General features: G+C 34.0%; 1 protein-coding gene across 2 annotated transcripts in view; it reads right to left on the bottom strand.

The window, feature by feature from the left end:
- Positions 1-26,768, bottom strand: part of Mccc1 (Methylcrotonoyl-CoA carboxylase 1) — a 118,744-nt gene that overhangs the window by 15,261 nt on the left and 76,715 nt on the right. For both annotated transcript variants that reach the window (XM_085822244.1, XM_085822245.1), the window contains one exon: positions 12,361-12,447. In XM_085822244.1, the coding sequence (XP_085678370.1) occupies positions 12,361-12,447 (87 nt within the window). The remainder of the gene's footprint in view (positions 1-12,360; positions 12,448-26,768) is intronic.

Genomic DNA, 26,768 nt, shown 5'->3' with positions numbered 1-26,768 from the left:
TACTTTTTCAAAGATCTTTTAATTCAAATATTAATTAATTTTGTTAATATAAGCTTTTCTCGTCCTAAAACTAATATAACGATGTAAGTCATTTTCTTCACAAAAGCAAAGTTATACCGAATCACTTGTTTCAATATTTTATCTAACAATATTTGTTAGATAAAAAGCAACTATTCATTAATTTTATCACCAGGCAACTAATCGGATATGTTTTTATTTGGAAAAAAAAAAAATTAATTAGATAACTAAGCATTTGATACTAACATATGCAACTGCCTGTTTCTGTTTTTATGACCATCAGAAAGTCATCATTTAAGAGTTAAAAAAAAAGTCTTTAGGAAATATAGAAACCTTCAAAGAAATAATAATTGTTTAGGTTGTGCTCAAGGAAAATAAGCAATAATAATTTAAAAAATGGGAAATAATGTATGAGAATTAAAATTTCCCATACGTACATTTAATATTATATTTAATAGGATATTACATTGTGTTTATTCAAGCTTTGTCTGTTGTATTAATCAATGTTTACAAAATATGTTTTAAATTCATTAAGAATTTAGGTCTGAAATAAAATATTTAAGAGTCAAATCATGTAATATGCAAGGGAGTGTAAGAAAACTAAAATTTACAAAAAATATAGAATTGTATTCCTAGTTAAAAGGGAAGAAGAAGCTAATAATTTATTATGGTCACCTTAACTTTACTAGCATTATGGACACGAAATTCTATGTAAAAGGGTGGCTTTTTTATTTGTTATACATGAAAATCTCCGCCAGCTTTTAATGTATCCGATTTCAGGTTAGATGTATATTGTAAGCAAAGGAATCAAGGTACAAAATGAGAGAGTCATTTTTTAATTATAATTAAGAAAATACCATTTATTCATAACATTTTGAGGAACTTAGAAATTTCAGGGCTAACCTGTAATGCTTAGAGGGTTAATAGAAAAATATTATACCAATTTGTTTCATTATGACAATTACTTAAGGTCTCAGAACAGATGCCTCATGGAGGACTTCTAAAGAGAAACTAGTTTACGTCATACATTAAAAAAACTATGAAAAATATTCAATAGCCCTAAAACATAGCAGTCTGTTTGTTTTAAACCAGGTTCAGTTGGACTAACAGTGTTCCAGGGCTTAACTAATCAGTCATTATTAGGCAAAATACATATTTTATAATATGATTTATGGCAATTACTTAAGGTCTCAAAAAAGTTGCTCCTGTGAAGAACTTCTAAAGGGAAACTGGGGGGGGGAAACTATGAAAAATATTCAAAAGTTCTAAAATATAGCAGTTTATTTCTTCATTGTAAAGTAAATTCAATCAAACCTAACACTGTTCTAGGGTTTGACTACTTAGTCATTATTGGGCAAAATATATACAGTCAAAAGTCGTTGATTCGGACACCCATAATCCGGAATGATCTATAATCCGGACATCAAAGCTTCAAACTTTCTGCGCATGCGTCGCGTTATTAGAGCAATTTTATAAAAGTAAGCTTGAACTTTGGATTATGTCAAATAGAATTTCTGATATATATTTAAATATGTAAATGATCTACAAAGCAAAAGTATGTTTTGAAGTTCATTAAACAAAAAGTGGAATTGCTACAAAAAATGGATAAAGGCATATCCTTTGTTTATCTAAACTTTGTTTATCTTTAACGCCGCGGCGCCACGCAATGAAATGGAAGTTGATCTGTCAGCACTATCCTTATCTTCAGGGCAGATGTTTTTATTTTATTTGGCTTATAATTCCTTATTAAATGTAGTATTTCATCTTGATGTACTCCATCTTTGATATGATTTAAATCAAATTCCTCGTCATTATAATTCGCTTCCGATAGTGAAGAAAGTGACACAGAGGTTATTGAAAATGAAAAAATTTCGATTGACAAATTAGTCGGTATTCTCGACACAGCAATTATAGGACTTGAACAGCAGAACTTTGTAACTGAAGAAGAAATTATGTCTGTTTATAGAATTAAAGAGAAAGTATTATCACATAAAACGAAGCAACTTGAACAACTTACATTGAAAGAAATGTTTAATAAAGTAAACAAATAAATATTAACCTTTTTTTTGTAAATTTTGATACCCTTTAGATCATAATTGTTCTTTATTTCATAAATTACGGTTTCATATTTTTAATTTTATAATTTCTGCATGCCATCTTACCAGATTTAAACTGATGATCTATAATCCGGAGTCGCCGAAGTCCCGACGAGTCCGGATTAACGACTTTTGACTGTATTCCATAATATGACCTACGATAATAACATGACTAAGTTATAATTTAGTTGTAATATGACTAAGTTAAACCCTGGAACACTGCTAAAGTACTTAGTCATTATTGGGCAAAATACACATTTTATATGACTAAGTGCAATTTTTTAAACATTTTAATCAATAATAAAATATGAAAAAACTTCTATGCTGCTACAGCACGTAAATGCTCCACTCATGAGTTAGAAATCAATATATATATAACAAAAATGCACTGTTGGGGAGAAGGCCATGATATTAATCATTTTTAGCAGAATGACAAGATCTAAGATGAATAGAAGATTATACATTGAAAAAATTCAATTTATGTATAATGTAACATCAAAACTGGAATCATCATATGTGACTAAAATATCATAGACAGCAAGTGAATTCATACAAATTGGTAAGATAAATACACTTTGTAACAAATGCAATGTTTGTTAAACAATAAAAATATTTTGACATAATTGGTCTAAAATGTGAGAAAAATAGTGTCTTTAATTCAAAAAGCTATGTACCATTTTTTTTCCCTTAAAATCTTGTTCATTGTTATTATCTATTATAGATGATCTTTTCCTTACAGTTTTCCTATTTTCCATGTACTTGTTTTACAAGATACAATGGCCTATCATGACACACCAAATGAGAAAAAGTGTATTTCATAGCACTAATCAAGATTTATTATTGCCTCAGAAATTTCTGAACAGAAGAATGTTAAATCATTTTTTATAAGCCTAGGTAATCAGCTGACATATAAAAGAGAATGTGTACGTTAATTTACTTGAGAGTTCGCCTTGAGACTTGAAGCGTGAAAGTGGTCAGTCCCCTCGCTCATTATCTCTTGCTACTCTTATGACTTGCGTATTGATTTTGAGTTGCTGACTTTTACTATGACTAATCAGATAAGCCTGGCTCAGGAAAAGTAGGCAGCCAGTACGGTAATTCTGATTTAGACAATTTTCTTTACTCTGTGTTTTATCATGGAGCGTATGCTCAATTTTATCAGCACGGAGATCACCAATCTTCAGTGTATTGAAGAAGCTGATGGTCCACTCAATGATAAGGATTCAAAGGATCTGCAATTTTTTAGGAAACTAAAACTGTTTATTGAAAACAAGATCGTCAAGGAAAGATCCTCCAAAATTCCTAGACCGAACATCCCGGCAAGTGCTTAAACTTACGATAACAACTTCCCGCAAATTGGACAGCCGAAAATCAACTAAGGCAAGCAGTCCTGTGTGCTCCTATGATGAAAACAAAAAGAAGTACAAGGCTCTGGATGAAGATTCTGGTGATTCGGATACTGGACCAAAAGGAGATGTTACCATAAGAATAAAGAAGCCTATCTGAAAACCAAATCCATCTGACGACACTGATTCGTCAGCATTACAGCTACCAACGCATCCGGCTAGCGAAAGCTCAGAAAATATGGATACGATCTCCAGTCTGGGCAAATGCCAAACCGAATAACATTAAAAAGCTTCAAGCTATCCAAAACAAGTTCCTCAGGACTATCACTGGAGCTCCGTATTACATCAGAAATAAAAACTTGCACCGCGATTTAAAATTTGAATATGTGAAACCCTACATCAACAAGCTCAATGAAAATTTTTACAGAAAAGCTAACCAAAATCGCATAGTGGACTTTTTAAATATTTTACTCGTAAATTACGAAATCATAGAAGATGACTATTACAATAGGCCTTTCACTGCTCACACCATCAATATGTTGGAATTAAACTCCTAGTTACCTTTCCACATGTTTTGGACAAAATGAAGCCTAAACTGCAGAAGATCCGAATTTACACCTTCGTTTACTTCAACTTCTCCCTGATTTGAGTACAACTGTAATGGCTCAGCGGTATTGTTTCACGCTACTGACATGAAGATCATTGGTTTGGAACCCAGCCGTGCCAGCAAGGACATATTAAAGGAATTTAAATCTTTTTGCAAACATTTTTACAATTTTCCCTGAATTTATGAGACATTAATTTTTCCTGCCACTCATACTATTTTTATAAATTTTTAAAGATCTACTGAAATGTATCACTGTTGCATCCCTCCGGCCACAAGAATTATGCGCATTAAATGCAGCGGATCAAATTTTGGAAATTATTTTTCTTTACAGCATCATGCACATCTAGACAGTATTTTCCTTCTCAGTAATTGGTACTTCAAATGCTAAACATGTTCAAAATGGTGGACTCCGCAGAATTATAGCACCACTCCCAGGTCCAAAATATTTGCTCCACAATCCTGCCCCTGATTCGTCAACAAGACACACGTGATTTCTAGATTAGCCTTGGCTGAAATTCTCCAATTTCGACACCAGATGGCACCACCTGCTTAACCGCTTCTGAACTTTATTTTCTACTCCCTGATTAGTTGCAAAGGGCTTACTGAAGAATTTTTATCTCCCCTTCTCTCCCTGCTCCCTCCATGGGATTCATTCATGTACTTTCATCACCATGCCCATTGTGGATTACTTTCAGGTTTACAGGGAAGTACTGCAAAAGCAGTAGAACTCCTGGTATAACTACTTTTGTATCAAAGTATCAATATAGATATGGCCCTTGCTAATGATGATAATTCTGTACCTCCACAACCGGCAGCCAATAACAGCATGAGTGGAAGAAAGCCTCCACCAATAATTATTAAAGATAGCAAATACAACTGGATGGACATCTGAAAACTACTAAGCCGAAATAACTTCTCTTTGCATAACTACTACGGTCAAACTATTCAAGACGGAGTGAAATACAGGCCAAAATCTCCACCATTTATTGACAAAATGTGAAAGTACTTAAAGGCAAGGGTGTATTCTACCACTGCTACGAATTACTTGAGTCCAAACATCTGAAGCGTGTTATCCAACACCTTCCTGCTTACATAAAAACTGAGGACATTTCCGAGGAAATCATCACTCGTTCGTGTAAATCAATTAACACGACGTAGGAATGGGATATTACAAAACTCCCCCTCTTCCTTGTTACTCTGGATAGAACTGAAAAGAATAAGTCATTCTCTCACGAAAAATTCATTCTTGGAATGAAAGTGCAAATCGAGCAATACAAAGGACGTGCTGGGCCCCTGCAGTGCTACCACTGCCAGGGGTTCCATCACTCTCAGATGAATTGTTTTCACGAACCCAAATGTGTACGCTGCGGTGAATCTCATCAGTCCTTCAATGCAAAAAAGATAAGTCTACACTCCCTACTGTTCTCAGAAAGGTCACACAGCCAATTTTCGTGGATGTGAGAAGTTCCCAAAGCCCATCAGCAGGCGAAAATGTATAGTGAAATCACTAACAAAACTTACTCCCAGGCCTAGCCCACGAAGCTGTACGTGAAGCTAAACAAGTACTGACAGACCTAAGAATGCTTGTTGCTGCTATCAAAGAATCGGGTCTAGCCCTCCTTCTTAACCAATCAACTAATTCTTAATCAATCAATGACCAAACCATCACAACCTGAAAACTCTGCAAATACGGCTCTACATGGATAAATACGTCCTGCAAAGTACTCTCTGTTTCACAGTCTGGAATGCCTGTGGGTATTTCCTCCAAGCTGCACGAACTGCAGTACTTTCTTATCGAACATGATTTAGATCTTGGTCTCATTACGGAAACTCACGCACAAGCATGTTATGGTCTACATATTCCAAACTATCGATCATATAAATGTGATCGACTCAGCCACCATGGAGGTGGTGTAATGATCTACGTAAAAAAGAACATACCTTCATGCTTCATAAGTGTAAATAGGACTCAGAGCTGTGAAATAGTCACAATTGCTGTTATTCTTCCATCATTTAAAAATGTGTATTTTAGTGCTTCATACAACTCGCCACAAAATAGACTGAATGAAAATTTTCTAGACTCACTTTTTCCTACTGATTCACCTACCATTGTGGCAGGTGACTTTAATGCCAAGCACTTGGCTTGGAACTGCAGAAGAGGAAATCCCAATGGAGATACCTTGCATTGCTTTATTAGTAGTCAACCCATAGTGCTGCTTCACCTGCCTTCGGATTATACTTATAGACCCAGCAGAGTTGAACTCTCCGATATACTGGACATTATTCTTACCAACATGACTGTGCCCGTGGCTTTGGATGTAATTCACGAACTTTCCTCCGATCACCTCCCTGTGATTGTGACACCAGGCATCTTTAACATGAACCAAAACCATCCCAGAAATTAAATACGGACTGGATTGTGTTTGAAAATGTGTTAACAATTAGTAGTTTGAACTTTAACAACCTCAGAACTGCTACCGGTATTGATACTGCCGGTGCAAAAGCTTACCAATTTCATCCAAAATGCAATCAAAGATGCTAATGAAATTATTGATAGTAACAATAAAATGTATCGATTGCCTACTAATATCCGGCAGTTCATGAAGCAAAGAAACCATCTCCGTAAACGATTTCATCTTACATGGTATTCTGCACTTAAAAAACTTATACAGTCAAAACTCTTTAATCTGGACGTCCATAATCCAGAATGATCTATAATCCGGACCTCAAAGATACAAACTTTCTGCGCATGCGTAAACGCATAATGCATTTACGCATGCACATAATACGTTTACACATGCGCGTTTAATGTATAACGGACGGTATAAGCTAAGCTAAAATTATCATGCATTTACGCATGCCCGTTTAATGTATAACGGATGGTATAAGCTAAGCTAAAATTATCTATTTCATTTAATGTTGCAGATTGTATTGTTCCTTAATCTTCAAATTGGATCCGGCTTATTATTTTTTGCAGACTGTTAGAGTAATTTTATAAAAGTAAGCTTGAACTTTCGATTATGTCAAAAAGAATTTCCGATTCTGGAGCTGCCAAAGGTACAAAGCGAAAGCATGTTTCGATGTCCATCAATGGGGGGGGGGGGAGGGAGAAAGTCACGATGTGCAATGAACTGGAAGTTGATCTGTCAGCACTATCCTTATCTTCAGGGCAGATGTTTTTATTTTATTCAGCTTATAATTCCTTACTAAATGTAGTATTTCATCTCAATGTACTCCGTCTTTGATATGATTTAAATCAAATTCCACGTCATTATAAATATCACGAATACACATCAAATAGTTTTCTGGTTGCAATTTTCTAATTTCGACTATGCGTAATATATGCTTTACGCATGCGCGCGTTGAAAGAAATGTTTAATAAAGTAAACAAATAAATATTAACCTTTTTTTTTTTTTTTTTTTTTTTTTTGTAAATTTTGATACCCTTTAGATCATAATTGCTCTTTATTTCATAAATTATAATTTTTATATTTTTAATTTTATAATTTCTGCATGCCATCTTACCAGATTTAAATTGATGATCTATAATCTGGAAAAACCGATAATCCGGATTCGCGAAGGTCCCGACGAGTCCGGATTCAAAACTTTTGACTGTAAATCGCTTCAATAAAGACATTAAACGTCTTATCAAAGAGTTCAGAGAGGAATTGTGGCATGAGAAAATACTAAATTTGAACATTACTGATGGCTCATTTTGGAAACTCGTAAAAAATTCTAAGTCCGATTTTGCTAGTAACCGCCCACTTCAGTATGGCAATCAAATCGCGGTAGCCAATAGCGACAAAGCTAATATATTTGCTGCCTACCTCTTCAAGCAGTTCCAACCAAACGATTGGCAGCGGACCCTAAATTCGAATTGACCACTTTAATGAAAGTGAGAGACTGGTTAAATGCTCCATCAGTCAGAAATCTCATCCTTTTAACTACTCCCACTGAAGTGATGAACATCATCAAAAAACTAAATAAGAAAAAAGCACCAAGTATTAATGGTATTTCAAAGAGAGCCATTTGTGCATTACCAAAAAATACCATTTACAAAGTCACCAGCATTATCAACGCCTGCTTATCTACTTCTTATTTCCCGACTAATTGGAAAATGGCCAAGATCATCCTCATACCTAAACCTGAAAAAGATCATACTCAACCTGATGGTTACAGACTCATCAGTTTGCTACCAGGATTAGGAAAAGTGTATGAACGAATCCTACTCAATAGATTAAAACCCTATCTTAGCCTTCTCCCCCTGAGCAGTTTGGCTTTCGTGCAAGTCTTTCCACCCCAAAGCAATTATTAAGAATCACGGAATTTACAGGAGCTGCTCTTCACTCCAAGCTCAATATCGATCTCTTCATGCTGGACGTGGCAAAAGTTTTCGACCACGTCTGGCATGACGGACTCATAGTTAAACTGGTTGATCTCCGTATGCCAAGAAAACTCATTCTAGTGATTCTCTCGTTTCTTAGAAATCGCACCTTCCGTGTTGCTGTGGGAGATGCACTTTCTGCTACTAAAAACATCGATGCTGGAGTTGCGCAGGGCTCGGTCCTTGGGCCCTTACTCTTCCTATTTTATGTGCATGACTTCCCAAATATGGAAATTCACAATAATGCTTTACTGGCCTCTATGCAGACGACATTGCTCTAGCGAAGTCTGCAAACGTTAATTATGCAATCAAGCAATTTCAGAAAGTCGTCCCTCTTATTGAGAACTGGTGTATGAAATGGAAAGTCAGTATAAATGCCCAAAAATCTCAACTACTGCTCATACGCCGAAGGAAAAGGAATGCTCCCTTAAGAAGTCAACTGACTCTTCAATGAAGAAGTCCCCAGGGTACAAGAAGCCAAATACTTGGATGTCATACTGAACCATAAGTTTACATGGACTTCACACATAAGTCATGAATGTAACAAAGCCCTCAAAGTCAAGAAGTGCTTATACCCCAGGATCGGAAAATACTCTAAGTTGGACTTAGCAAGAAAGAAACTTGTTTACACTTCCATTATACATCTGATAATAACCTATGCATCACCCACCTGGGCTGTGGCAACCGATAAAGACGTTCAAAAACTCCAGATCATGCAAAATAAATACTTACGGATAATAACAAACGCATATTATTTTGTTCGAAATGATCTCCTTCTCAGGGACCTGAAACTGGAATCAATTAAGGATTACCTGCATAAGACTAACGTGAAATTCTTTGAAAGTGCAAGAGACTGTACTCATCTGCAGCATTTTAGAATTTTCCATTACGATATCATCAACGAGGATAAGTATCTTCGACCTTTTGCTGCCTTTATGATCCAAGAGCATGGAAATTTAAATTTTCCAACTTAATCTCTACTAATTACTATTTTACTACAATCATGAACTTATGAGTGCTAATTCCTGTGCTTCTGCTGATAGGATGATCAAATTATGTCACCATGATTATACTAGCAGCTTTTCTGTGTTCTTGGTAGCTTCTCATAATTAATCATCCAGCAGTAACTTTTATGCTGTCTATGTACATATGTAACTATCACTAAAAATTTCATTTACTTTACTATTTTATTCTATTCCGTTTGATTTATGTACATATTACATCTGGATTCACTGGTTGCTGTAGCAACGATCAGAATAACATGACTGACCTGTAGTGCCCATTGAGGGGTGAAGAAGGCGGAATAATAATAAATAAAATCTGGATTCACTATTGCGACGGGAGAGAGTGTAACTTGACTATGAACTTTTGATTACCAAGTACTTTGATACATTTTGAATTATACAACTTGATGAGACCAAGAACTTTTCAATGCAGACCTCATTTTAGTACTTTAAGAAGATGATTTTCATATTTTATCTTTTATTTTTCGATATGAAAACACTTTTTTCAGTTTTACTACTGTGGTGTATCCACTAATCCGATGGCGCTCGCTGCTACACGACTATTGGTCACGCCCCCTTTCACCAACTAGTCTGTGCCAACTGACCTATGTTCAACATTCGTTTACCTGATGCGCTCTTTGAAGCATAGCCAGAACAAAGCATGCAGCATGCATGCTATTCGCAGCATATTCATCGGAACTTGGAATTTACTTGAAGAAAATCCAAAATAAAATGCTAAGAAGAGTATCCTGCCATTAGACTGCAAAATTTCTTTCTGGTTCAAAGATACACATTTTTACAATTATGGAAAAACATGGATAACAACCTAACCAAAAGATATGTGTGTACCACATATGTGATAAATGATGCTATCAGTGCAGTGCATCATTGCTACCAAATGCATTAAAATAAGAATACAATAAAGTTATTCTTTTTTTTTGGGGGGGGGAGATGTGCAAGGCTAGTACAATGTGCTTCCTCATGCTATCAAAATAGTATACATTAGAATAATTAAGTAGGAGATTTTATTATTTTGAGTCCATATCTCCCAATACATATTTTTTTTTTAAGTTTAGTCAACTAAAAAAATCTCAGAAATGATGAAAGGTATACTGCATCAGATTTTTCTGTCTTTCTTTTTTCAATGCAGTAAACAATAAATTTTTATTGGACTGTCATCTTTCACATAGTTTATCAATTGAACAACTGTTTTAAAAGATAGCTGTATCCTATCTGAAAAAAACGAAACCTATCTTTTTGCTGACTCTTAAAACAGCAACATTTTTTCGTCTTTTACGGAATTCAGGTATATCATTCTGATAGTCAGAATGTATCAATGCCTAGTTATATTTGTATCTGAAGGTAAAACAAACATATGAGAAATGTTTTGATAATTCATTTTTTTCATTTATATAATAAAATATTGTTTGTTTTTATGTAATATAGTCTAGGAAATTAAATGTCCTATTTATTAAAATGAAGTTAATTTTCTGGTAAATTCAAAAACTTTTATTTACAGTAATAGCCAACTATATATACGTAATAAAAACAAAGTCAGAAGTAATTGAAGAGTAGTAGGAGGAATTTTGATGGCTTAGTAGTCTTGATCCATAATGATAAGGAAATTGGAGGTGAAGGCAGATTAACTCTTCAGTTTTATTTTCAGCAACATGTTGCGGCTACACACAAGTCGGCACATTGAATGTGCCTGTTCTAAAAGGCTTACATTTTTGATAATTTTGTATCAAGAAAGCAGAGCAAACAGACAGCAGCGTAGCTAGGCCAAAGCATGTAAAGCAAGTGCGGTACGTTCAGGATGAAATCTGAATTCAGACTGAGTTAGTTTTGGTTCTCAAAGCATTTTGATTGGATAGTTAATATTTCTGTAAAATTATAATTGGCTGCTTGAGTTTTAGTTCAGTTTACATTTTTCATCCTGAACGTACCGCACTTGTTTTCCACACTTTGGCCTAGCTATGCTGCTGTCTGTCTGCTCTAATTTCTTGCTACAAAATTATCAAAAATGTAAGTCTTTTAGAAAAGGCACATTTAATGTGCTGACTTCTGTGTAGACGCAACATGTTGCCGAAAATAAAACTGAAGAGTTAATTTGCCTTCATCTCCAATTTCCTTGTCATTATGGATCAAGCAATCAAAATTCCTCCTTCTGCTCTTCAATTACTTCTGATTTTGTATTTCTTCTGACAACTGAAATCTGAAGTCAGACTGAGTTAGTTTTGGTTCTCAAAGCATTTTGATTGGATAGTTAATATTGCTGTAAAATTATTATTGGCTGCTTGAGTTTTAGTTCAGTTTACATCATCAGAATTATCTAAGAGTCATATGACATAGATTTTTCTCAAGACCACGCAGTGCAGAGAGGGATTACTATTTTTAGAATAGAGAAGGGAAATTAATTTACACTGCTAATTTAATCTTTACATATTCTTTTTCTTACGTATAGTATATACATACATTATTTCTAAATTTTATACAAAAAATTGTATGCTGCGAGACTGTATAGTCATGTTTTCTAAAGATGTTAAAAAATTTTATTACCTTTGCTTCATATGTTTAGATACTAGAGTTAAGCCTAACCTCACAATTTTATATTTCAATTCTTCGAAAAAGAAATCAGTTTATACACAGAGGTAAATAATAATGGAAAGGTAGAAAGACTAATTGGAGGAAGTAAAAACTTAAAATTTCAGAAGTTAAAATTATAATTCAAAAGTTAATGTTTTCTAAAAAGTAGTTAAATTTTTATGAAAGACTGCCTATTATATACTTTTTAAATTTTTTAAAAATTATCTATTAAGCTAATCATTAGCTGTTATTCTGCTGGTAATGTATTAATATTTAAATATAAGAGTTTTTAAGTTTTAATTGATAATGATTCATTCACCTTTCTCATTGTACAAAATCTTCATTTTCTTTTTATATGAGAGATTAGGGATCATACCATCGAGCAAAGCAAAGGGTGAATTCATATCTGAAATGAAATGGAAGTTAAAAAGAAAATATTGAAATATTATTGAAATTTATTTATTAAATTATTAATCAATTAAATAAGTGTTATATATTGCAATAAAAATTTCTACAAAATAAATTTCTACTTTTTTTCAATATAAGAATTTCAAAGAAACAATAATCAAATTATATGGGCATCAGTAGAAGTCATTCAACATAAAATTTTTAGTCTACCTGTGAAAAGTAAATCATTTCTTTAACACTTATTAAAATTCAGTCACAGAAAAAAAAATGAATGAAATTTTATTCTTTCATGTTACTCTTTTGCATCTACTTTATTCTTTTTGCAGTTTATTATTTCTAATGGAAATTCATAAACTTCTATAAATACAGAATCTTAAAGTCTTTTAAAATATTGTTTTAAACATTCTTTCGATTCCTCGATTTATACAACTATACATAAAAATTTTAATTTCTTATTCAAATCAGTATAGATATATATCTAAGTATGAATGACAGGATTTAATATAAGAACAGATTCATGTACAGTAATAATGTAAATGTGTTTTCAATGCAACACAGTAGCTAGTAACTTCAAAATTTTCAGCCATTTCTTCAATAGCATAACAAATTTGATTTCCAATATCTAAATGTAGGGGGGCTGAGGCATCATCATCATCGAAAATTTAGCAAGTGCTTAAAAATACAAAGTACAGAGGGTGTTCATACATTTTTTGAACAATTTCAATAAAGAATTAAAAAAAAGCATATGTTTTGAAATAAAAATTTCTTACAATAGTTTATTATTTGAAATAAGGAATATCATTCATTACTTTTAAATTTATTCCTTCAAAATGTGATTTGTAAGCAAGTTGTGATTTGAAGGATATGTTTTTGCAATTTCTGAAGAGACACATTTCTTATTCCATTATTCAAGAACGTGAAATGCATGGATTAAAATTTCGAAGTGCAAAATAAGCAACATTATTAAGTGGAAAAGGACAAACCATTAAACATTGCTTTTATATGGAAAGAAGACACCAATATTTGAAAAAGGTACTTATCGTTTCTAATGTTCCTAAAGTTGTTGGTAATAAAAGAATACCCTTTGATGCAGAAATCATTTGCAGTCTTTAAATAATCTGTAGCAACAATGCATACAATAACAAACCAAGATTTATATCTTAAAAAAGCTAAAAAACAAAATGTTAATTAGATTTTGCAGAGGCATGCGACACAATGCAAAATAATTTGTAGAACCCTCTATGAAAGCTATTTTTTATTGTTCACTGGCTCGACAGCCCAGGGTGGGACCTATCCATCTCCAAAGTCATCTCCAGGCATCTCTGCTTTAGACAACTATTTTCCAGTTTCTGACCTTTAGAATGTTTCGGTCATTTTCAACACAACTGATTCATCTCACCAGTGTCTACTACGAGGTCGCATGGGCTATGCCAAATTTTTGTAAAACACCGATCTTTATGCATTCTGGCCACATGACCAGCCTGTTTGTAGTAGTCTTTGTAGTTTGAAGAATTTTACTACATTATGTGTCAATAGATTTTCTATAGCTCTAAATTAGATCTTCTTCTCCATGATCCATTCACACAGACGTTAGCAAATATACAACACAAAACCCTTCTCATAAAAATCCCCAAATCTTCCTCATCACGCTGCAGACAAGCTTCCAACACATACATTTAGAACAGATCTTAAAAGATTCTTGTAAAGAAGTAATTTTGTTCTTAGCTTGAGGAAGATGGATTTTGAATAGCTCTTCAGGCCATGAAAACCTGCAACAGAGATTCTTTTAAATATTTCAGAAGTTATCTCATTTTTACAATTCATCTCTGCTTTCAGATAAGTGAAACTGTGGACATTTTCAAATCTAACTAAGTGGTAAGTCAGATTTTAAACAAGGCATATATTTAGTTTAATAGAAAGATGAATTTTTTTGGCACTTTTTTTTCAATGCCATAAATGCCTTTTCAAGATCAAGAACAGTACAGGCAACAATGCAAATATCATCTGCTTAAGCCAGTAATTGAATAATCTTATTAAAAATATTTCCTCTGATATTGATTCTTTTACAAGGGAAAATTACAAATATGAAGATTGGGAAAAAATGTTAAAATCTACTAAAGGTAATCAAGACAGTTTTATGCCTGATACTTATAGAAGAAATGGAATTTCTTCTCAGTGTTCTTTCTTTCAAAGAGAAATCACGCAAAAGAAACAAGTCATAATTCGAAAAGTACTACTGTATACCTTACAAAAATGAAAATTAATACAGGACCTTTTCAGCACATGCCTGCAAAGTTTCCTGATATTGCAACTATGGACTATTGTGCCTTTGGTCTCTTGAAATGAGCTCTTACTGAGTGCACACTGACCAAGATTAATGCATTCTGGAAAGTAGAGGAATGGAAATCAATATCCCTGGAAATTTTATGAAAAGCTTTCTATCATGGAAATCATGATGCAGACTTAAAGTCCAGAGTAAAGGCTATCCGACTGAATATTTATAAAATATACTCTTTTTTATATTTTAGAAATTATATTAAATGACCCCAAAGTCATTCTAAAAAAGTGTAGACCCACTCTATATCAGTGCTTTCAAGTTTTAAAGTAATACCATATGTTTAGCTGTTAACATATAATCCATCCACCTCGTATTTCCATGTTTTAATTTATGATTTAACAGGTGTCCTCAAAAGACTTAATTATGCTTCTTATCATTAATAAATAATTAATGAAAGTACAATGAAGTTTTTATTTTTGCTTAATGCTTTTGTTTCAGATTAAATTTCATAATTTTGATTTTGCTTGTAAGGTTTATCCTAAGTTTCTAACAGTTAATTTTAGTTAAAGCTACTTTCCTGTCCTTCCTAATTTCAGCTTACAATTTTCTGCCAGAATGTGTTTTTAGAATCGCGTTTAATGCAAAGGAGTAAGAGTAGTATTTAAGTTGAAGTTCCACTGACTTCGAGAGAGAGCCTCAAAGTTTCTGACTAGTGTGCATTTACCTTTTGGCTAAGTCTCTCTAAGCTGTTACTACGCTCAGCCACATTAGGCTGCTATCACACATCGGTTTGTTTCGGAAGAACAACTGTTTGGAACAATTCTGCTTTGTTACAACAGCCAATCACCATAGATGGCTTTGGGGGTTAAAATAGGGCAAACTGGTTTCCCATTACAAACAAGCTGATAGCATTCAAAGGTGATTGGTTGAAAATGAACTACTTGCAATTTTTTTTTAAAGGAAGGAGAAAGTCGCATGTCTTTCTTTCAATAGTAAACCAGGCAGAAAAATTGTCCGAAACAGTTGTTCATGTGAAACAAATGCCTGTGTGATATGGGCCTTACAGGACTTTGATAGCTTTGATAGTTTATTCGATATTTAGGGGCCAACTACTTAGAATTTTGATAGCTTTGGCTATATGTCTTTAGTTAAGTCTTATTTCTTATTATTTTGAATTCAAGCCCAAATGGAGGCTTTGCTGTATGCCCTGAGAAAGGGGCTTTCTCTTAAACTTTAATTTTGAACAATAAAGGGTAATTAACCCTTCTAGAGTTAATTAACAAATAATTTTATTTGTTATTAACTTCTAGAGTTAATAACAAATGTAAGCATTTTATTTCGGAAAGGCTGTTAAAATTTAATGCAATAATTATAGCAACAGCTTGACCATTCAGTCCAGTACCAGATGGATGAAAATTCTGGATAAATGAGCATATAATGAATGCAATTCATGGTAGAAAATCCAAATAAATGTGAGAAATTTACAATCTAAAATTATAAAAGTAATCCTATTTGTAATCAACTTGGGTATCAAAAGCCTATATTTTAAATTATGGAAGATTTTAAAAAGAAATACGCTATTCAAACATAAAAGCTGATGTATTCCATAGGTCTTAAGCATATGAAAGTAAAGCATGTTATCTTATTATGAAATTCCATTGTTCATGATAGTCGGCTGTGATGTCTTCAAACTTGCAACAATCATTTCAACCAAAGCTTAAAGGAGCATATTTTTCTTCATTCGATTAGTTAGTTAAAAGGTATGAGTTATGGATATAGCATAAACAGCTTAAATCAGTTTCATAATTCTTCACACTGCATCACTGTTTATTCATTTTCTAATAAAATTATGTATCGTGTCCATTATCCCACAATGCCAGAATCCCATAACTTTGAAAATACTCTAATACATGCTATTCCAGACCCAGATTTTAATCAATTTTTCAACATGACAGGAAAAAACAAATAAATAACACTTAACCTACATTCTTCTTTCCAAAAAACTAAACTAGCTTATAAAGTATTCCTCTAGCTTTCTTAGCATGCCTTCATGGTATAGTGGTCAGCACACTCGGCACATATTCGAGAGGTCTGAGGATCAAGTCCTGGCAAGGACATTGCTCATTTTTCATATCTCCTGCTTTGAAATAACCTAATGTCTCTACAGTGGCACCTGAACTAAAAAAAGGTGATGGATGATGATTCTCCACCACCAGGATTTTTGGCGACTGTGTCCCTTAATATACAGTTGCCCTTTAAAAGAGAGAGTATATTAGGTATTTCTCCTGCCTTCTTAGTATGTCTTCATGGTGTAGTGGTTAGCACACTCGGTGTGTATTCAAGAGGTCCGTGGTTCAAGTCCTGGCAAACGCTTTGCTCATGTTTCATCCTTCCTACTTCAAAAAATCCTAATGACTCTACAAGCTTACGGAGAATAAATCATGCTGATATAAAATGAAGATACGTTTGTAGACTCTTATATGAAGATTAAAACAATGTTTAATCAGTTAATATTTGTATTTATTCTACTTCATCATATGGCACATTAGTAAGTTTATGCATATAAATATTATGTACCCTATTTATTAATTAAATTTTTATTGTACTTGAAAGTACTTTGAAAAATAAAACCTTTTTTTCCCTATTTGAGATTTTCTTAGCATAAAAGTATATGAAATTTAAAAATAAAATTATGCAAAGAGCATGAAATTTAGAATACCTAATTAAATATTAATATATTTTACACCAGAACCATATTACAAATTGTTCAATAAACTGAATCATGCATTACAAAATGAACTTAAATCAGTATGGAACACCTTTGGAATACCATCACTGTAAAACATAAAACCTTCCCAGTTTCTCTTGGTTTTTCTCACAAAAATCTCACAGTTTTCAAATTTCAAGGTTGACAGCTATAAAATATTAACATTAATACTGAATAATAATAATAACAATAATCAGGTTATAATAATTATGAATTAATTTTTCTTATTACAGCATATAAAAATGAAAAGGTCAAAACAAAGTAGGGCTTCGTTTCAAAATAAAAGACGAAAGAAAATAATAATAATAATTAAAAAAGAAGGGGTTCTCTTAAAATATGTGAAAGCTCTTATTTCCAAAACACCAGCCTCCACGTGGGATGTAAATTCTTTAGATATTATTGCTACTGAAAACTAAAGTGCTGTAGGGCAATAACGTGACACAGATGTTCTATTACCTGTACTTAGCTCTTTAAATTTGTCAACTTCATGTGTTTCTCCTGTTGTAGATGGGAAGATTGCACCAGATCAAATTCCAACAATATCTAATAAGTTGGAATCTGTATCAGCATGTTCAAATATAACTAGCATGTAAAAACTAAGCATCAATTTCATTTCTCAACATACAACTATGAAAATGTTGGAAACAGCTTTTTCCAATCAGTACAATGAAAAGTTAACTCAGTAGATAGGTGATGTATATGCAGATATCAGCACCATGACATCAGAGGGTATGTCATGCCTTGCAAAATGCGAGAAGTCAGCATATGCAGGCACAAGGCAACATAAAAAGAAGAAAGGCAGATGTATTTTCAGACATTCTTTTCCCAGGTGCCTTTACACATGGCATAACAACTGGTAAGGTGAAGAGGGGTGTAGTTTTATATCTCTCACAAAAGAGTTTGAAACTGATAAAAGTGTTGCTTCACAAACTTGGAGAACCTTCTAAACGACAGGTACAACTGTAAGAAAGGTTGATGTGGTCTGTCAAGAAAAAACAACTGTGTCTGATGATTGATGCATCACCCTGCAGGCGAAAAGACATCAAAGCCAGACAGCAGGAAACATTGCACAGCAGTTACACATGACAACTGGATGCCAGGTGTTCCAGTTTAGTGTGGCCAGATGACTTGAGGTGGCCTATTAGCCCACAGTTCTGAACATTGCATACCATTCATAGCAGCCCATTAGCGGCACCATTTTGGTGTAGAGAACACAAAGACTGGAAATTTCATCAAAGGAGTCTCGTCCTCTTTACCAATGAAAGTAACACATATTTTCGCCCTCCTTTCTGTGTGCCTTCGTGGTGTAATGACAGCACACATGGCCCGTATTCGAGAAGTCCAGATTCGAATCCCAGTGAGGGCATTGCTCATTTTTTAGCTTCCTGACATCGAAAATAACCTAACGTCTCTACAGTGGTGCCCAAGCTAAAAGGTAGTGGATGATGATTCCTCACCACCAGAATTTGGTGATTGGGTCCCCTAATCCCCTGTCAGCCTTTAAAAGGGGGAGTATATAAGGTATTTTCACCCTTCTTTTTGCATGCCTTTGTGGTGTAACAGTAGCACACTCGGTGCGTATTCGAGAGGTCCAGGTTTGAGTACCAGCGAGGGCATTGCTCTTTTTTCATGTCTCTGTTTCAAAATAACCAAATGTCTCTACAAAAGTCATTTTAGATTCTCGATGTCAGTCAATAGGGAGAGAGGTTGGGACACACTTTCATCTCACTAATATCAATGAAAGATACAATTAAGGTCGTTCTGGCATGCTTGTATGAGGAGGCATTATGATGAATGAGCGAACGGAGCTCCACATTTTCAGCAGAGATTTTCTTACCAGAGAATGTTACTATGATGAAGTTATACATCCCACGTGCATCTTTTCCATAGTGCGAATGATCCCGACTTTTTTTTATGGATGATAATGTATGACCACACAGGAATCATGCTGTTATGGAGCTCCTGGAAAGTGAAGATATTCACAGAATGGATTTCCCAGCATGCTGCCCTGATTTAAATCCCACTGAACATACTTGGGATATTTTAGGGATATGCCCTGGCAGCATGATCTTACTGTCTGGAGAACACCAGACAGCTGAAACAGATGCTCCTTGAAGAATAGGATCCATCTATCGATGAGAATAGTAAACATCGTTGATTTTACACTACTAATATTTTATACCTCTGACGCCAACCTGGCGAATCATTATTATATTTTGCTTTCATCTATGCATGTTTATCAACACATGATAACTTGAGAATGACTCATACAGCAGTGCCTAAATATTTTTTTTTTTTTATATATTAGCATTTGAATAGCAAAATGCATGGTAATCTTTTATGTTGACATTACGCTTGTCAATGATTACAGATTAAATGCGCTAAGAAATGCTGATGAGGAAAAATTTAACAAAAATTTCATTCCATATGCTATAAGGAGATTTTTGTTAATGATTCACATAGACCAAAAGATTACATTTAGTGCTATCTGAATTAAGAATAAAAGATATGTTATTCACTTAAATCCAGAACCAGGGGCAGTATGGCCTTATCGGTTGACAGAATTTAGAAAAGACAAAATTCTTGTAATTTAGAGAAGCACTGAGCACCAAAATTAAGCAATGACAAAATTTTTAGAATTTAGAGAAAGCACTGGGATCCAAAATTTTGGGGTGGCGAAAATTTAGAACTCAGGTAGTACTTGGTTGCAGAATTTGTGACCGCCAGAGACTGCATCAGGCTGTAAGATACCTAGCACCAGCCTCGATAAGCCTTAAGTATATGTGCTAATTTATTTATTAAGCCTTAAGGATGTGCAAAAATAGATGCAAGTATAATAAATAACTAAATTAATACAATTTAGGCTTAATTGCTTCAGTGAGTGATAGAAGCAAGACAAAATTTAACAGAATAACTTTTTTGGGTCGCAAATCTCAAGATACATAGCCAATAATGTATAGCAGATGTTATTAAGCTAGGCTTAAAATTATACTTAACTAATTCCAAGAAATTTCAGTTAATATAGCAGATTGCTCTGTTCCTTAACTTTATCCAGCTTATTATTTTTTGCAGGCTGTTAATATTACAGAAATTTTATGAAAATTAAAGATTGAATTTTCGATTATGTCGAAAAGAGTTTCTCATTCTGGAACTGCAATAGGATCTACAAAGCGAAAGCATGTTTCTATGTCCATGAAACAGAAAATGGAATTGCTACAAAAAGTGGATAAAGATCCCAAAATTATGCGAGGAGTATGGCATTGGAAAGTACTCTGCATATGACATTAGAAAACAGAAAAAGGAATTTTTTGATTTTTTTTTTTTTTGTGATTCCCACATTCCATTCGCAATGAATAACAGAAAAATTATTCTTTATGCAAGAAGTGACGATCATGACAAAGTAATGATTGAATGGGTCAGACAGCATTGCAGTGAGGGCATGCCACCGACGGATACAGTGCTCATGGCCCAAGCCAAAATATTTTATGAAGAAAGGAACTTCAAAACTGAGTGCACATATTTGACAGGTTAGGTAACCAAATTTAAAAATTGTCATGGTGTAAGGCAATTAAAAATTTCAGGTGAAAAAGCTGCTGAGCTATATTTGCAGATAAATTCATTGAACTCATTAATAGGGAAAAGTTATCTCCAGGACCAATTTACGAAGCTGATGAAGCTGGTCTTTTGTGGAATATGGACCATGAAATACCTCGGTGACCTTTACAGAAAAGGCTCTAACTAGTGTCAGAGATTCCAAAGTGAGACTAACAATTTTAGCATGTGCAAATGTTGCAGGAATGCACAAGTGTAAACTTTTTGTAATCGGAAAAAATACACAACCTCAAGCAGTTAGAGAAGTAAAGATTTCCCCTGTTATGTATTTTTCAAATAAAATGGCATGGATGATGCAAGCGTTAATGCATGATTGGTTTGAAAATTATTTCATACTCAAGGCTCGTTGACATTCAAAGTCGGTTCGTTTCCCTGATGACTAAAAAATTGTCCTAATTGTAGACAACTGTTCGGCTCATACTTCACTTAAAAGTTTTAGTGAAAGATAATTTATCCATATTATTCTTTCCTCCAAATTGGATGTCCATCATTCAGCCTATGGATATCATAATAGTGCATATGCTGAAATGCAGATATAAAGTAACATTTTTAAAATCCATAATAAATTTCTTGAATAATGGCAAGACTGTTCAAGAATTTTCAAAATATTTTAGCATAAAATCTTCTGTGAGAGCATCGCAAGATCGTGGGAGGATGTGTCTCCAGATACTTTAAAAAGTACTTGGCATAATTTATGACCAGCTACCATATTTTATGGTGAGGATGATGAAGACGAATTTGAAGGTTTTCAGATATCATAAACCAAAGGTGAAATTTTCCAATTAATGGATTTTTTAAAGAAATGTGGAGAAGTGGTAATAAATGAAGATGATATAACAGAAGTTTTTCATTGCAATGACAATGCCCCAATCACAAATCAATTAACGGACAACGAAATCTGTGGTATGGTTTTAGATCCAGAAAATGCAGCTACCAATAGTAAAGAAAGTGACACAGAGGTTATTGAAAAGATCTCAATTGATAAGTTAGTTAGACTTCTCGCCACAGCAATTACAGAACATGAACAAAATGGAACTTTGTAACTGAACAAGAAATTACGTCTGTCTATAGAATTAAAGAGAAAGTATTAGCTTAAAAATTGAAGCAACTTAAACAACTTACATTGAAAGAAATGCTTAATAAAGTAAACAAATAAATATTAAGCCTTTTTTTTTTTGTAAATTTTGACACACTTTAGATAATAAATTCCTTATTATTTCATAAATCATGATTTCATATTTTTAACTTTATAATTTCTACATGCCGTCTTACTAGATTTAAACTGATGATGTAATATCCGGAAAATCCCAAATCCGGAATCGCCAACATCCCGATGGGTCCAGATCTCAAGCTATGTATGTACATTAAAAGCTGCAAAACATTTACATTTTGTAGCAACGACAAATAGTGATGTAAAGGTAATAAGAAATTGTGCACCCGTATGCATTTGTTACTCAATGAACCAGTCCTTGTTACTATCGGTAGAATCGAGTACTAGTATGAAGCGTCGCATTGCATTGAATCACATGAGAGGCTGAACTCTGCAGGATTTTACATGTGGTGGTCTTAAAAAGGTGATGTTCACTACTAATACTTGTTCATGTTTTCAAAAATACATGTTTCTTTTAGGAAGTGACCTCTTTGAGATGTCGTCAGTACATGATTCACTGTAATTATTTTCTAATAGATAACAGAATTAATGAAAATTAATGTCTATTTAAAAAATGGCTCTTTATATTAAGAGAGATTTATGATTCTAATTTTTCAATTACAATTAGCTGTTATGCAAGCTTAATCGTTTTCTTACACTTTTTATTGTAAATAACTGAAATATTTACTATGAGACAGGCACACACACGTAATAATAGTAAATCCTATATATATATATATATATATATATATATATATATATACAGGGTTATCCAAATTAAACTTCCCCAACTCAGAGGCCTGTGCAGAGTGTTGTATGGGTCATAATGTGATGAAATTTTAAAAACAGACACTTCAGATCATGCGCTCGAGATTTATTACACAAAAAAAATTAGTACAAGAAGTTGCCGATAGGTGGCGCTGTAACACTAGTAATGTGCATATTGCAGCAATGTGATTTTCAGAAATAAAGCTTCTGCGCAACGTATCCAAAAGACGAGCCCTACAAAAGTGGAAGACAGGCCTTGCACAGGCAGTTGTTTCTAGCTCGCTGATGCACAATGGCGACTTTGAAAGACAAAGCTCTGTTAGTGAAACTTTTCTACCAGAATGATGAGAACTTCTGTGCTGTGATAAGAGCATTCCGTCGGCTGAAGATCTTACACCGAGGACCAATGACACCACGCGCTCTACGAGACATGACGAAGAAGTTTGAAAGAACGGGACAGCTGGGAATTTTACCAGGTAGAGGACGACAGGTTGTGGAATCTGCACGTGTAGAAGACGTTGCTTTGGCGGTCGTGGACCCTACTAGCCAATCGCCATATGGTGTTGTCAGTGTGCCAACTGTTTCTCGTGCTGTTGATATGCCCTATACGACCATCTGGCGTGTGATGCGTTGAATCCTCGGTTATTTTCCTTACAAAATCCATAGTCGTCATCAGCTGTCCGACGGGGATCCTGTAGTTCGGGAAACATTTGTGTTGCAGTTCCTTGCCAGAATAGAAGTGGAACATCCTTTGGACGGATGAGGCCCATTTACACCTGAATGGTCAAGTGAATACGCACAACTGCCGTATTTGGGCAAGTGAAAACCCGCACGCAATCCATCAAATGCTCTTGAACCCTCCAAAGGTTACTGTATGGTGCGGTTTCCCTGCAACATTCATCATTTGGCCTTATTTTTTTGAAGAGGTGACTCCAACAGGGTTCAAAACCTGCTCTGTCACAGGAAAACGGTATCAGGACATGTTGACAATGTTTGTGATCCCTGAACTGCAACAACGTGGCCCCCTCCAGGGCACGATATTTATGCAGGATGGTGCACCTCCCCATATTCTTCGTGGCGTTCAACAGGTGTTACGGGCAACTTTTACCGATGCATGTGTGATCAGCCGCTGTTTCCCTACAGCTTGGCCTCCCCGCTCGCCTGATCTCATGCCATGCGACTTTTGGTTATGGGGATTCTTAAAGGATCGGGTCTACCGAGAACACCCAGCAACCTTGGCACATCTGAAAGACACAATTATTTCACATGTTCATGGAATTAATGTGTATTTACTGCGTTCCACTGTGGAACACACTGCTTTGCGAATGGAAAGAGTTGTGGAGAACCACGGCACACATATAGAACATCTGTAGAATGTCTTGTTGATCTGCAGCTTCACCTATCAGCAACTTCTTGCACTATTTTTTTTTTTTTTTTTTTTTTTTTTTAATAAATCTCGAGCGCATGATCTGAAGTGTCTGTTTTAAAAATTTCGTCACCTTACGACCCATACCACACTCTGCACAGGCTTCTGAGTTGGGGAAGTTTAATTTGGATAACCCTGTATGTAAAACAAAAAATACAAAGAATATTCTCTATTACATTTTTATTTTAGCATAGCAGATTTAAACTATTCTGGAAATGAATATGATGTCTTTTTTTGAAAAAAATTAAAAATGAAAATGTTCTTGTTACCTTTTCTCAACTTATATCATTTCATACTTTGTTATAATAATAATTCATATGTACACAATAAAATTAATCTTTTTTCAAAATACTTTTTCAGCATATATCATCCACTTTTTTCTTGTATGTGTGTAGGTGAATCAAAGGCCGAGCGGTAAAGTCGCTGAACACTGGTAGTTCAGTCTGGGGTTCGAATCACGGCAAATGGGCTGGCTGCATGGGCGTTCCCCAAGTGTAGCGTGCACATGAGCTAGTTTCCCTTAAAAAGTTCTCCACGAAGGCATCCCTCCTTTTAGGCTAATAGCCCTAATGTGGTTTGCTATAACCAAATAAACCAAAATAAAAAAGAGGGTATTGGTTGGGGTAGGAAGCAAGGAAACAGCACTTTATTTTGAGTTGGGGATGAAACAGTACTAAGCCTCTAAGATTAGGTCAGTGGGTAAAAGCATTCTTCTGCAGGTGACAGGCGAGGGGAGAAAAAACGTCATTTTAGAAGAATGGACTACATACCCAAATTTCTATCCATACTCTGGTAAAAGAGTACATTAACTGCTCATCCAGGGCCTAAATTTAGCTAATGCTCAGCTCAGTCATACGTACAGACATCACCCAAAAAATAATCCACATGGATTTGGTAATGGTCCAAAATGGATATTTTTGTTGCATATACCCAATATTTTTCATGATTACGATACTTACTTCCTTTTTACTTGGTACAATTAAGTAAAGAACCTATATTGACCTACATATTCTTATATAAACAATATCTAAGTGAAGTATATAAATATTTCAAATCAATTAAATCTCACTGTGGCATGCTGAAGAAAAAATCAATAATCATCTAAATTATCCCAAATTTTCAATTTACAAACATAATATGCAATATAAATCTTAATGTAAACCAAAGCAAATACAAAATAATGTTTTATGCTGTCAAAATTACTCATCTTCTTAGATATCAATAACTAAATAATATTTCAATCAAAACACATGATGTAAACAAGAGTTTGCCCGATGAATTAACCCCAAAAATTTGTAATTACCAATAAATAAATAAGCGCACTGCATTATGACGTGCAGGTATTGTTAGCAACTGCATTATTCATATTCGAACAGCAAACACATCATTCATATTCAAATAAACAACCACATCATTTGTATTTGAATAAAGCGCATTGTACAACAAATGCGAGTAATGAAATTAATTTGGGAGTACCGAGTTGGTTCTTTGAGTCTATCGACGTACCTGTTACTCAGTAACAAATACATGCGATTTGCTTCAGCTCTAACAACATATATTTGAAAATTTTGCAAATATTTTAGATGCTTTACAAGAATTTCCTTCTCTTTTAGCTTTTTTCTGAAGTTACTTTGTTTCAATAAACAAACCAATGTTCCCTCCAACATTGAACCAATGAATGTCTTTGCTTATCTAATAATTTGTTAATGTTTGAACAATGAACCTTTAAAGAATAATTTTCTCAAAAAATACATTTTTTTCTTCAATGAGTTTCCTCTCCATTTTAGAATTTTCAGATTTAATTAAAGATTTCTCTTATTCTACAGAACTGCTTGTAATTAGAAAGTATAGAAGAAACTACTAATTTTATTTCTTTAATAATATGAGTCTTTATAATAATAATACACTTTAGTTAATAATATGAGTCTTTAAAAACTAATACCTTTAATGATTACTTATATGAGTATTGAGAATAAATATAAAATGATATAACGTCAGGGCCAGTGTGCCCGATATTTAGAATTAAGTGAAGCAACACAATTTAAGGGAGGCACTGAGGTATGTATATGTGCTATGACATAAGATGAATTTTTTATAAACTGTCAATTTTCAATTCCTTTGCTTACTTCCTTTGTTTGCTTCTAGTGGAAAAATGATAAAATAAAGGGAAGAGAATTTAAATAATTTTATTTTAATTGTTCTTCTAAAAATTCTTAAAAGATAAGAAATTTATCACAAAATTTTAATTAAACATGTTATTCACTTCCAGTATGTGTTAATATCATGAAGACACTTTTCATTTTGTTACAAGTTTCTCG

Source organism: Stegodyphus dumicola, chromosome 8 (assembly GCF_044657685.1).
Source record: "Stegodyphus dumicola isolate Sdum_Otavi_A_Nest chromosome 8, ASM4465768v1".
In the NCBI taxonomy this organism is placed as follows: Eukaryota; Metazoa; Arthropoda; class Arachnida; order Araneae; family Eresidae; genus Stegodyphus; species Stegodyphus dumicola.
This window is presented reverse-complemented; position numbering and strand designations above follow the sequence as displayed.